Source organism: Eptatretus burgeri, chromosome 10, assembly GCF_056783735.1.
Source record: "Eptatretus burgeri isolate ZD-2024b chromosome 10, Ebu_testis_v1, whole genome shotgun sequence".
NCBI lineage: Eukaryota > Metazoa > Chordata > Myxini > Myxiniformes > Myxinidae > Eptatretus > Eptatretus burgeri.
The window spans coordinates 76,592,872-76,607,094 of NC_140970.1; the positions used below are offsets into that span (position 1 = coordinate 76,592,872).

General features: G+C 42.7%; 1 protein-coding gene across 5 annotated transcripts in view; it reads left to right on the forward strand.

The window, feature by feature from the left end:
* The window catches only part of LOC147018905 (ephrin type-B receptor 2-like), a 245,289-nt gene extending 240,132 nt beyond the window's left edge, over positions 1 to 5,157 (forward strand). For all 5 annotated transcript variants that reach the window (XM_085899013.1, XM_085899014.1, XM_085899015.1 and 2 more), the window contains one exon: positions 2,345 to 5,157. In XM_085899013.1, coding sequence (XP_085755139.1) covers positions 2,345 to 2,453 — 109 coding nt within the window. In that variant the 3' untranslated portion in view covers positions 2,454 to 5,157. The remainder of the gene's footprint in view (positions 1 to 2,344) is intronic.
* Positions 5,158 to 14,223: the final 9,066 nt, after the last annotated feature.

The window sequence follows — 14,223 nt, forward strand, 5'->3', positions numbered from 1 at the left end:
TTTAATCATTCCAAAGAGGAAACTTGCGGTTTTTAAGGATGTCATAAAGGACACACAGGCAACGTGTTAACTAAGGTGGTGTAAAAGACGCTGCAACAATGGCGGTAAAATTCCAAAAAAGAATTCTCCCACCTTTAAAATCTTAATTTTATTTCAATTTAATTATATACTTGAACACTGAAGAAGAAAAAAATCTCCTTTTTGGAACTTTCAAAACCCTTCTGCTTTGCACTACTTGGACAAATTATTACGGCATTTTACGTCATTGCAACCAATCAAATTTGCTGCTCAGAGACCCCGCCCATGTCCTTGTTTCTCAAAACTGCACAGGGTAAGGTATTTTTTTTTTTTTGTAAACCTTGGTCGAGGCTCGTATGAGAGCTAACACACAACTCACAGCAAGGAGGCATGAGACAAGAGGGGCGGGAGTGGAAGGGACAAAACAGTGGGGAACAGACACATTAGGTGAACTGTGGAAGGGAGAAGGATGGGGATGGGACGGGGAACATGGCGAAGAGAAGATGGACATTTCAGGTACTTTCAGGAAGGAAAGCAGGAGAAATGAAGGAAGTGGGCTTGGGTGGATTATCGGGGGTAGAAAAGATCGAGGATTTGGATGGGGGAAGATAAGAGGTGGTGGTGAACAGCTGTTTTGAAAGCCTGGAGGGAAGAATGGGAAAGAATAGAGTGAGGAAGTTTATTCCAAAGGCGGGAAAAAGAGGAATGAAAGAGTGAAGATGAGCAGTGATTCGTGATTTTGGTAGTTTTACCAGAAGGGGGTTGTTGGCGGACCTTGAGCGCCCTGTGGAAATGTGGTGGGGACAAATCGCAGAGAGAGCAGGGGGGGCAAGGCTGGAGAGGAGTCGGTAGAAGACAGAAAGACCACCGACCAACCTGCGGTGATTGAGTGAGAGGCCCAAAGACTCAGCTTCATTGCGGGAGATGCCGATGATCTTAAATGCCCTGGTTTCGACAGCGTGAAGCCGAGAAAGGTGGGAGGCAGGAGCACCAGCCCAGAGGGGAGAGCAGTACTCCATCAGGCTACGGACAAAAGCTTTGTAAGTGGTCAGGAGCTCAAGAGGGCCGAGGAAGGACTTAGCACGACGGAGGATTCCCAGTCGGTGACTGGCTTTTGTGGCGAGGTTGGAAATGTGACTTTCCCAGGAAATTATTCTATGAACTCTCTAGTTACCTCACACACACAAAGCAAAAAGCGGAGTTAAGCAATTGGTTCACTTCCGTCTGTCTGTCTGTCTATCTACAAATGTCAGTTTATGATTGAGGAATAACTTAATTGGTTCGTGGGCACCAGCAGTGACCACTATTTTTGTTGTGTCTGTGTGTCTGTCTGTCTGTCTGTCTGTCTGTTTGTGACTCTCTCCGTGAGCATAGCTCCATGACGTTTGATGTGATCTTGATGAAACTTGAACACAAGCTAGATATCATGGTCTTGTTGTGTCTTTTTGTATGAGGGGCATCCCACGCCCCTTGTGGGCGAAGTTCCGTCCACTTGAACTTTTTATTTATTTTTTATTTTTATTTATTTTTTTCCAGATTTTTTTTCTCGCAATTTCATTTCCTAGAAGCTGTGCGTAATGTCCATAAGTACAACATATAAAAAATCCGATTCGATTTGGTCAATGTTGACGGAAGAGATAAGTTTTTACGGTAGGGCTTCCTCAAAAGCTTCCACTAACTCAATTGTACCTATCGTGGCATTGTTCAATAATGCCCGCGAACCATAGTCGCCTCCCAGCTAGTTTCAATTTATTGCTATATTTTGAACATGAATCGGAAAACAAACCTGAAATTTAACAATACTTTGGCTCGGAATTTTTTCCAATTGCTCATGCGCAGAGAGGAGTGAAAAATTTTTTTTAGTCTGTCTGCCTGTCTGATAGTCAAAAAAAATTGAGAATCATTCAACCAGGAAACTTACTGTTTTTAGCGACATCATAAAAGGCACAAACAGGCACAAAAAACTAATGTAATGTGTTAAATAAGGTGATGTAAAAGACGCTGCATCAATGGCGCTAAACTTCCAAATTTTTTTCCTCCCAGCTTTAAAATTTTTATTTTATTTTAATTGATTTATATATTTGAACAATGTAGAACACAAATTGCCTTATTGGCCTTTTCAAAAACCTTTCGGATTCCAATATTTGGACAAAATATCACGGCATTTTACATCATCATGAGCAATGAACTTTGCCGCTCGCAGACCCCGTGGGGTAAGGTGTTCTATGAACGTTTAAGCTATTTTTTTGTTTGTTTGTTGAAATCATTTTTAGCTCATTATTATTGTTATTAACTCATTTGTTTTTTTCATTTGCCTTTACCGCAGGGACATTCTCAGGATTGGGGTTACGCTAGCTGGACATCAGAAGAAGATTTTGAACAGCATACAAACAATGCGTGTACAAATGAACCAGATTCAGACGGTGCAAGTTTGAAGGATGCACAGCAGCAAATGCAGTCATTGGGAATAACGTTCCTGGACCCTGCTGCTTGCTGATCTTAAAATAAAGGACCTCTTCTTTGAAGCAAGTTACAAAGGGATGGATTTTTGTCTATCACCTTTGCGTTGTTAGTTCGGTGTTTTACTTATCAGTGCCGAAATTACCGGATGGTTGTTGAAGGATATTCACGCTGTGCTCTACGAAATGCCAAAATTCCAAAGTAGGCTGAACTTTGCTCAGGACATTTTCTGTTTGAACGTTCCAACACGTCGAAGAGAATACACAGTCCTGCGTTCTCACAAAGCACTGATGAATTTATGGATTTTTAAGAGTTAATTGTGCACCTGATGCCTGTTGTGGTGAAGGAGGAAACAATAATAATAATTAAAAAAAACAGCCTGCGGAACAGTGATGAGCTGTGAAGAAGAGGAATGTGAGACTTTACTAACACTTCCGGGCCTGAGATTGTTGGCAGCAGGAGGATGAAAGAAATTTGAAAAATGGGATTTTTCAGAGACATCAGCATCGGTGCAAATGTGTTTTGTCTGTCACTTCTGCGAGGGTGAGAGCATCGTATCAGCAAAGGGGGACGATGTATGACACCTGTGATCCTTAATTCTTAATCTCTGGAGCTACATCACGTTTAGAATTGGCTATCTGCGTGTAAACGAGAGTTACGAGCTCGTGGTCATAAACAATAAACATCTTTCGTTAAAACCTCTTGTAACGCTCTTTTCTTAAAAACCCTTTGCTGGATACAATGTTCTCATTATCGTTTGCAGATCGTTTGAAGTTGTTTTTGGTTTTAATGTTCGGGGCAAACGAATAGTTCAAATGTGGTACTGCTAAACTTAGCGCGGCTTTTAAAGTATTGGCTTAAGCATTCGTTTGTTCAAAAAGAATGTGGTGCTGAATGTACGTTCCACCTTTTGTATCTGGACGAGTTGAGATTGAAATCAAATGCCATGTGTATTAAATTGTATCCGATTGTGATGATGAATTTGCTGAATTTTTGTTCTGTTGTCTTCATGTTGAAGAACCGTAAAAATATTCGTTTTTTTTTCTCTTTTTTTTTTTTTACTGAAAAAGTTTGAATGGACACATCGTCGGTTCCAAACAGTTTATTAATCGAAGCTCAATATCGTACAGCAGATATTGTTTAAAAGTGCTCACTTTCTCTCTGGGTAAATTAATGGTGGTTGCAAGGCATCGAAATTAGTTTTCTTTTTTCATGTAAATGCGATACATTTTGCATTGAGGATTTTTATTGAAAAATTGAGGTCTGGGGGAGATGGGGAAAAGTATTTGATCGGGTGAGATTATTCGCATATTTTCATCTTCTCGGTAACTGCCAGTGTGCTTAAACTTGGTTACATCTTGGGAAATTGAGTTTAACGGGATGGTGTGGAATGGAAATTCTTGTCGGAAACATACTGACAGATGTGTGTGTGTGTGTGTGTGTGTGTGAGTTTTCATGAAAGCGAACACACTTTTAAACAAGGAAACCATGTTTTTAGTGAACACAATGATTTGAACACATCGTTCTTGATACATTTATTGGTTGGGTTTATGAACATGCAAGGATGGCGTTTAGCATTTGATGAATCACAGCTTGTATAGGCAACAGAACTGCACGATTTAATGCGTCGACTGAGGGAAGTTTTCAATCTTTTTCGAGCCACTTTAGGAATTCAGATTTTGTATATTCAGTCCCAACTACTGGATTTCTAATTACCATTTTACTTTGGTTGTGTTGCTTGATGAAACCTCAAAAAAAAGTATAAATCTGCAATATTTTCATTGGTTTGTTACCGAGCTGTGTAGAGCTGAGGCCTGAACATAGATAGAAGACTAGTTTTATATAAATAAAATATGAGTAGTTTAGTATTTAATTTATTCCTTGTCCAGAGCTGACAATTATGTAGATAGCCTTTTTTCCACATTGTGAACTTCGCACTCTTTTGCAATATCATTTCCTTCCCCCTAACATTTGGTATGTTGGAGAATATGCTAAAAGTGTTTGACAAACGGTAGAAAATGTGACAAATGCTAGTAAAACATGGTTAATTTACCATTTTGTTATGATGTAGCAACACTAAAATTGACTAATACTTTGCGTGCATTTGAAATAGCACTTGATTTTTTTTTTCAATGATACAGATGATAAAGTTTAAAATGTTTCCCCCTCATTTCAAAATTAAAATATGATCGATTGTTCATTTTGACAAAAAGCATGCGTCGGGTTGCTGAAGCTTCGTTTCAATATGAACTTTTTTGTTTATATTCTCTTTGTTTACTTTTTGACCATTCAAAAGCTGTTTGCTGTACTTGCAGCACCTAAGTGACCGCATTTCTGTGCATGTTTTGAAGAGTCTTGGTGTCAAATCTTGTACAATATGTACATTTAGCTTTCCGCTGTTATTGTAATGTTAGCCTGTCGTTTGTAGGGCATGGCGTGCCATGTGAAATTATCTGTGCTAATCACAAAACGGAGTAAAGCACATGGCATTTTGTGTTTAGAAGTTAGTTTATTGCACTGTCTTCCACATGTGACAGGCTTTGTTGTGCGCAACCAGTCGCTGCGTCTGCGCATGTGCCATCTCGCATCAATTCCTGTCCAAAAAAGGTTTCTGTGTACTTGCTGTATTTAAAATGCTGCTTTTTTCGTTCATAGACATATTAAAAGCTTTCAGACAAAGTAGTTTCTGTCAAATTTATCAGGATTTTTTTTTTCATTTGCAAAACAATGTTTTATAACTTTATATGTTTTTGATTTTGAATGAATTTTTGGCTTTATCATGTCTTGTAGAGTGACAAAATGTTGGTCAAAAATTATGGGGAAAAACCAAGATTGTGTCACATCTACTGTGGATCAGAGGAGAATCGTTAGGTTCTTTGTGAAGGAGAACATAAAGTCAGCTCAAATTCACAGGAGATTGTTTGTGAGATTTGACAAAGCATGGTTTTTCTGTGGTTGTGCTGAAACGACGTAGTGACTCCAAAAATGGCTGTGAATTGCTGAGCTATTTGGTACATCAAGCATGCATCCAACTACTATTTCCTCAGCAATTGCTGAAAGTGTTGAATAGAGAATTGCCAGAATGCGAGATATGAAATCACAATTGAATTGTCCATCAGTATTTGAAGTGGTGGAACCTATCATTGATTCTCATTTTAAAATCAATATGGTTCAAGAGAGGAAAGAGGGTGCAAGACCAGCAAAGATGCGGAAGAACACAGAGAGACCACTGACCTGTCTGCATTAACAAAGTGATATAGGCCCATAGATTCAGCTTCATCGTGGGAGATTCCAATAATCTTGAAGGCCTTGGTTTCCATGGCATCATGCTGAGGATGAAGGCCACATAGGTGGATACAAGTTCAGGTATGCCAAGAAAGGACTTTGCAAGATGGAGGCTTTTTTGTATACATAATCGAGGCTCATGGAAGAGCAAGTACACTGAATGGATCAGGACGTAACAGACAAAAACAGGATCCAAAACATGCAAAAGGAACATTAAAGATGCACACAAAAGGAACAGTAGAGAGAGGGGGAAAACACTAACAGCAGAGTTGAAGACCAAGATGGAGGGAGAATTAGACAAACAATGGGTATGGGAAGGCCAACTTTGAAATGTGGTTTGCCCAAGAAAGATAATGGCTGACAGTGAGACCCAAAATTTTAGTGACTGAACTTCATTGAGAGGGTTGTAGTGGGGCAACTTAGCTAAATATAGCATAACAATTGTGCATTTTGTGAGGAAAGCACCAAATTTGGCACACTAGTAGCCTATCATATTATGAACAGATTTGGATATTGGGCCATCTCAAATTCAGCCGCTGATGGCTGTGGCAGCCATTTTTCAAAATGGCCGCCAGTGGTTACTGTGATGACGCATATCTGCTTTACTGGAGAGGAATGCAGGTTGATAGTGAAAGTTTATTTACTAATAAAGGTCCAATAATGGTCAAATAAAGTAACAATTTGATTTGGTTGAGAAAAAAAAAGTTAAAGTGGACTAATTAGTCTTATTAAGACACAGATTCTGAATGAAAACCAATGATAAACATTCATAGCACTATTGGCTTGGCACATGGTAGTAGAAGTGGTGTGCGTGCATATTGACCCCGGAATCGCGCACGGTTGAGTTGCCAGCTTACACTTGTTGACTTGATTCATTGTTATTTTGTTCTGTGCCCATATAGTTTTCTATGCTATCCCATTGTTAACCGTATTTCATCAAGTTGAGTTTGGTTTGCGGGGTACAGTTTGGTCATAGGATTATCTCAGTCACGGATTACCGGGTTACGAGGTTCTGCATGTATTTCCGTTCTGCCTTCACGGCGCCAGTTCCAGTTTGCTACTGAGTTTTGAAGAGTTCTTTGCTTTGAAGAGTTCTCCAATGCCCAATCAGAGGCTCCTGATACCACCAGCCTCATTCTTGATGGGGCAGTCATTGTCCAGATGCTGAAGTCTGCGGTAGCCAATAACTTTGATGACTATGCCCAGGATGTCTTCATACCGTACCTGTCAACAAAGCTTCAGACTGTGTCACTTCAGACTGTAGCGGTCTGGGATCGCTACGTTGCTGATTCACTGAAAGGCAGTGCAAGATCAAAGCGTGGAAAAGGAGTGCGTAGACGTGTGGTCGGAGCAGCAGTTATACCTGGAAACTGGCAGAACTTCCTCCGAGTGGACACCAACAAGACCGAGCTGTTCAAGTTCCTATCAGAAGCTATCTTCAGGTGGTTTGACCAGGATGACAAGCAGCTGGTTATCACTGATGGAGAGGCAGTCCTGAGCAAGCCACCGCTGCAAGACCTGGCCTTGCTCACCCCATGCAGCCATGAAGAAGCTGACAGTCGAATGTTGTTGCATGCATCCCATGCAGCCAACCATGGTCACCACAAGATACTGATCAAGACAGTTGACACCGATGTTGTGGTGTTGGCTGTGTCAGTGGCCCAGGGACTGCAACCAGAAGATGAACTGTGGCTAGCATTTGGCACTGGGAAGAGTTTTCGGTACCTGGCAGCCCACGAAATAGCAGCTGGCCTCGGACCAGAGAAGGCACAGGCACTCCCAATGTTTCATGCTCTGACTGGGTGTGACACTGTATCTAGCTTTGATGGACATGGTAAGAAGACTGCTTGGACAATCTGGACCGTTCTGCCAGAACTTACAGACGCACTGCTGAAGCTATCCTCTGCACCAAGTGGCATACCAGACGATGTCATGCACACCATCGAGAGGTTCGTCATATTGCTCTATGACAGAACCAGCACGTGCAACGACATTGACAAGGCCCGGAAGAAACTCTTCGAGAAGAAGAACAACGTGCAGCTGATCCCGCCAACCAAGGCAGCTCTGGAGTAAGTAAGGCAGCTCTTGTCCCGGCCCTGGCTGGCGGTGGCTGGCTCGGAGTGGAGGGCCATGACAGAGTACGAATGTGCTAATGGTTTCCCCCACTCCTATTTTATCAAGTGTCTGACCCGCACTTCCTTTGGTGGTTCAGTTCTATGCTTTCTGGAGACACCAGATGATCTAATAGATCGAATGACGACCTGCCGAGCCACGGACTACATCCTAATGATGGGTGCAGATCCTGTGAAGCGCTGGTGAATTTCGCCAGGCACTGTAGCTGAGCATGTCGCGAGGCATCCACAGCGGCTCTGGACCTGATGGAAATCAACAAGGGGAGGTGATCCCCAAGCGCCAATCCTCCGGATCCTGGAGCACCTTCACAGCCTCGACACCCATGCATTGGTCTGGCCAAAGCCCTAAGTAGGTGCCAGTGTGTTGAGGAACAGGTGAGGCGTTCCTTGCCCCCATTCCCTTGTAGGAATGAGATTGAGGGGTGGGGGGGGGGATCGGCTCAGCACTGCCTTGCTGTGGCACTGGGGTAGACCTGATGGTCTGGCTACAAGCTCCCAGAGGTCCATCAGTGGGGAAGCCATGTCCACACAGCATCAAGATATTGTACAAATATAATCAAATGAAAGACCAACACTACATTGGAGTCATCAGAAGGAACCCGAATAAGGAAAGAGCGAAGATCGAGTCATCACGAGCCAAGATTGAGTCATCTGCTGAAAGTAATGCATCCTATTCGTTTTCTCCAAAACACTTAAATATATTGGAATGAAACAAAGGCGGATACTAACATCCATCTTTATTCCACCATGGTACATATTTATTTCTCAACATAATCACCACTGCGGCCCACACATTTCTGCAAAAGTTCAAGTATTTTTGAGATGCCATCACGATTGAGTTGTGCATCCTCCTGGCTTAACTAATGCTCAACAGCAGCCTTGCCATTATCATCATAAGAAAATCATTCTCCATTAAGGTGTTCCTTTGAGGGAGAGATGAAAATATGACAGAGGAAGTCAGGACTAGTGATTCTTTGTGGCAGGATCTACCTCATTGACCATCTCTTACTCTCGGGATTGTAATGGTGCACCCACCTCTCTTCTCCAGTCATCTCATCTCCAGTTAGTCATCTCAACTCTCATCTCCAGTGCTTCATGCTTCACAACACTGACAACGCCATGCTGCCCACTGCCATCTTGAAAAATATAACATTGAGACATCTATTGTCAGAATGACAAAAATTCACACTCAATGGCGGGAAGAACTATTGCATTTTACAGAGAGCGCTTTGTTTAATTTGAATATCTTTATGTGGTTTGAACAAAGAGAATAGGCGGCATTGCTTTTCAGCACACACTCTTATGTATTGTATGTGCAGTATGTATGTATGTGCCTATGTGTGCCTGTATGTACAGACTGTGGACAAACAAATGGTAACACCAGGGTACACAGGCCGTACAAAATATGTGCAAAGTATGGAGCCACCACACATGGGTGTCTCTTTGAACTGGAGTGACATTGAATTGATTCACAGCCTTTGTAGCTCCTTATCATGCTCTTACGCTTCAGCTATGGTGGTGAAATCAATGATGTGAGACACATACAGAGCATTTATGTCAACTCAGGAGAGTGCATCTGCTGCAGAGTTTGTTTTTGCCACTGATGTACCTCAAGTCTGTCGTGAACTGGAAGATGAAGTCAAAATGTCGTACTTCTCTTGGAGAGTGACAATCGGGTCTTGTCTTTAGAGCATAGGTCAAAGGCTTGTGGTCCATATAGATAGAGAATGTCCTCCCATATAGAATATGCCGAAAGTGTTTGACACCCAGGTAAGCTGCTCAAAGTTCTTTCCCAAACATGCCATATCTGGTCTCTGCAGTTTGAAAACACTTTGAGAAAAAGGAGAGTGGTTGACAGATGTCATCTACATTTTGCTGCAAAATCCCTCCTACTCCGACATCCGATGCATTGACTAAGAGGCATAGTTGTGCTTCAGCCGAGGGATGACCAAGAGGTGTGGCCTCAGCCAACCTCACCTTCACCTCTTCGAAGGAAGACAAGTATTTTTAATCGAGAGTGATAGGCTTATTTCTATTCTACTTTTTACATCGTATGTCTGTCAATGGCTGAAATACGTCTGCACAGTTCAGGATGAAACGCCTGTAAAAATTCACAAGGCCAAGAAACTCCATCAACTTGCACAGTGATGTGGGTGCAGGAAAGGCTTGTGTGGTCTTGACTTTCTCCTCCAGTGGGCAGATACAGTGTTTTTGACGTGACCAAGGAAAGTGAGTGATGGCATGCCAAATGGGCACTTACTAGGATTAATGACAAGGCCATACTCAGCAAGGTGCTTGAAAAGTAATCAGGGGTGTGCCACGTGTGGTTGCTTCTTGCAGATCGTCAAGGTAAGCATAGACAAAAGGGAGACCACGGATGCCATCATCGATCAACCTCTGAAACATCTGCGCAAGCATTACGCAAGCTGAATGGCAAGTGAACAAACTCGTACAGTCCAAAAGGTTTTGGGATAGCTGCTTTGTGTACAGTTGGGATGGGGAGAATGAAAAATCCTGCAAATTTGGGAATCAGATAGCGATCAGGAATGGTGCATTCTTTAAGTGCACTGTAGCCACCAAATGGCCGCCAGTTACCCGGTGATATCTTTGGTAGCATATGCAAGGACGAGGACCAGTTGCTGTCAGATTATCGTATGATACTGAGTTCAAGCCTGTGCTTGAACTCTGACTTGGCAAGACACCATAGTCGTGCTGCCACTGGAGGTCCATAAGTTACTATATGGTGAGTGGTCGAGTGCTTGATCTCACAATCCCTGTATGCTCGACGAGCAATCTCTGGGTATTCATGAAGGAGGGTGTCTTCACGTGAAGGAGATGTAGCTTTCATGAGCATTGGGCTGACAGAGGGTGGATGATTGATGATTCCTTGCACAGTAAGGCTGGTTGTGGTATCAAGAAGCATGTGATGTTTCACATCCACTATCAGCCCAAGCTGGTGAAGAATATCAGCCCCGATGATGGGTGTAGGCAACTCAGCGACAACGAATACATCTCTCCCTATATGTGGTGATGGGCGAGTGATTCACTGCCTGCCACTGAATTGATGGAGGTTGGCCTTTGTTTTTGTGTAAAGATGGTAAAACACACTTCAGCACCAGTATCCACAAAAATCCTGGTACCTGTTGCCTTGTCGGTTATATAGAATAGTGACTAGATATGCCACTGACAGGCTGACTTGTCACCGCTGGCTGACTTGTCAGTTGCTGCTCACTGGTATTGGAATTTCCCTGCTCCAAAGGGCTGGACTGGTAAGAGCATGGGCTGATGCATTTGTGAGTCTTTTCTCCATGCTTGCAATGGTACCAGCACATTTGTTTGGCATGTTGGTGGGGGCTTGAGATGGGATTGTGTCCTCTTGATCGACTTCAAGATGGACCACGCCGATGGCTTGTACTCTTCCTCTCTCTTTCCACCTGTAGTTGTGTCATGAGAGTTTGTACCTGTCTGGTCAAGTTCTCAACCTGGGTGGAGAAGGCACAGATTTGGTCTGGTTCAGATGCAAATTGTTGTTGAGGTTTTGAAACAACACCGATATGCGTAGGGAGGACAAAGGAGAAGAGACCTCCGTGATCTTGTCGGCGAGGTCTGCAAGTTGTTCGATGTTGACAGCCTCTTTAGTTGAGGACTTTAGTTGATCAGTCGGATGTTGGTGGGAAGTCTGTGGAGAAACAGCTGCTTTAGGATGGTATTCTCCAATGCATTTTCCCCCAAGCAGCTGTCTCATCCTTCACAAAAGCTGAAAGGGGTTTCTGTTACGAAGCTCTTCAGAAATTAGTAGTTGGTGTCATCTCTTTTGCTCTGAAACTGAGGTACGCCAGATGAGCTCAGGTTGCGTTTGGTATCACGTTCCGAGGCTGGAGGAGGAATTAGGAAGTCCCTCACTTTTTTGCGCTTTTTCTGACTGGAGAGATCCAACAACATAGGCGAAGCAAGTATCCTGGGTAGTGACATGCCTGGTCAGGAAATGCACTTCAACTTACGCAAACCACAATGTGGGATCGTTGGGCCCAAAGAAAGGGAGTATTAAACTAATGGCCACCACCAGTGACAGGGGTACTTCAGCAGATGCACCTTGGTGGATGACATCGGTGGACGTCATCGTCAGACATAGCTTTGACAGACATGACCGCAAGTAATCACGTCGGGGTTACCAATATAGAACATGGAGTTATCGACTTTTACTCACCGCTAAAGGGTGATAACTTTGTCCAATCTGAGCAGTGTCCCACAAGCTGTTAACACAGTCCCAAGTTCAATAATAAGCAAGAAACGGCGTATCATCAGTGGTCCAATTCGGCATTGTGAACATGAAATAATATGATCCACTCGGTGACTTGTGATACTCGGTGATACTCCATGAGTCAAGAGAGGGAATGTGTTGCTGACGATTGGGCTGCAAATGCGATTTAACTCCAGTGAAACCCAAGTCCGTGAGTCATTTCCTTTTCTCCTTGTGTAAATAGCAAGCTGACTGGCAGGAAAGTGTCATTACACTTCCGTTTAAGCCCGAGGTCGGCAACCTGCGGCCCGCGGGCCAAATGCAGCCCCAAGCTCCTCCCGTGCGGCCCGCGGCGCCTTGTCCGGATTTCCATTAGGTGCGGCCCGCGAAACATTTTTCTGAACCGACGGCAAATTTAACACATGTGGACATATGATTCTTCCACATATATCACAGTCTCATATACGTCACAATAAATTATTTTCACTTCTAGTCCACTTAACTTGGTCTTAAATATATTTTCCTTGTTGCTTCAGATGGCTGAAGATCTTAAGGTTCAATTTACAATTACATTTATTATCATTGATTTTAGGTGTGTTTGTTATTTTTTCGGGTTGGGAGGGGGGTGCGGCCCGCGAGGTGGCCCGAATGTGGCCCAGTGGCCCGCGGCCTGGTTTGGGTTGCCGACGCCTGGTTTAAGCCTTCCTCAAGCTCTTCCCCCGAGTGGGAGGTCCAAGTCATAGTGTGGGGAAAAATGATTGGTTGGAAACTAGATTTTTTTTAAAACACACCAACACCTCTGCCATTGGTTGGACAAGTAAATGGAACAAAGTTCATGATGGCACCAATGGTACTAACAAATTGGCACCGATGAAAAGTACACGACACTGCCTATATTCATCCGTCTATGACGTCAGCCCATTCCTCTATCGTCTTTTTTGGCAAAACGTTCGCCATGCATGATGACGTCATGGCATTCCAGTGGACGTTGCTTCACACCAACCCTCCTTTCTTTTAAAATCTCACACCATCCCAATACCCATCCTTGTCGTGCATTGCCTATGAGGTTATAAACACAGTATGGAGTGTAAATTGTGAAAATATCTCAATCAAATCATGAAAATATGACGTGCACTAAAATATTTGTAATAATGTTTTCCGATCAGGATAATTGAAAATACTTCATACTGTAAAATAGTTCACATGGATTTGATAAGAACTGAACTAAATTTCTACTTGCTTTGTGCTGTATGGTGGTCATATCATTGTTTTAGCTCTATAGATGTTTACTTTATCTCAGACTTTTTGTCCCACCTTTTTGCTTCAATACATGGTGTAATTAAGTTATTCGTAGGATCGAGATTATCCATAACCTGCGTAGGAACCAACAATTGGTGACAGCCCAAAATGAGTCTTTTTTGTTTGTGTTGGGAGAGTTAATTCCAACCTTAAACATGACCATCGACCATCTGATTGGTCGAAATAGCGACATGCGCCTTTGTGACGCCATTATTGACCCACGTCAGAGCGCGTTTGCAGGGGTTGGGTTGAACCTTGTGAGGTTTCTTGGAATCTGAAAATATTTTGACAATTCTGTGAAACATTGAGCCCGACATAACAGGCTGCTGTTCCTTTGAGGTTATAATCGAAATGCGCAAGGTTACAAGCCCCCTATCCCCCTTTTTTTTGTCCAGAGGAGGCACTATGTGAATTGGAGAAAAACATATCTTTAACCAGAAAAATTTCAATCCCAGATCAGCACAGTTGTGGGAAGAGTACATTTCAAGATTATTTTGCACTAATGATGTTTAGAAGGTGAAGGTGCTTCTGGGTTGTGGGAAGATTGGGGAAAGAATGTAATGAAGTTGTGGGGGAGAGATAGTAGAGGATTGGAATCGAGAGAGACACATCAAATAATATATCTCGCCATTTTCCTACATGTCAAAAATAAACGGTCTTTCTATGGATTTTACTGCAATTTAACACGAAAATCTAATCCTCATCTGCTTTTTAAAATTTCAATGTCTCATTGAAAAATACAGATTTTATTGTTTCAAAAAATGATCAATCATGATGAAAATTTTTTTT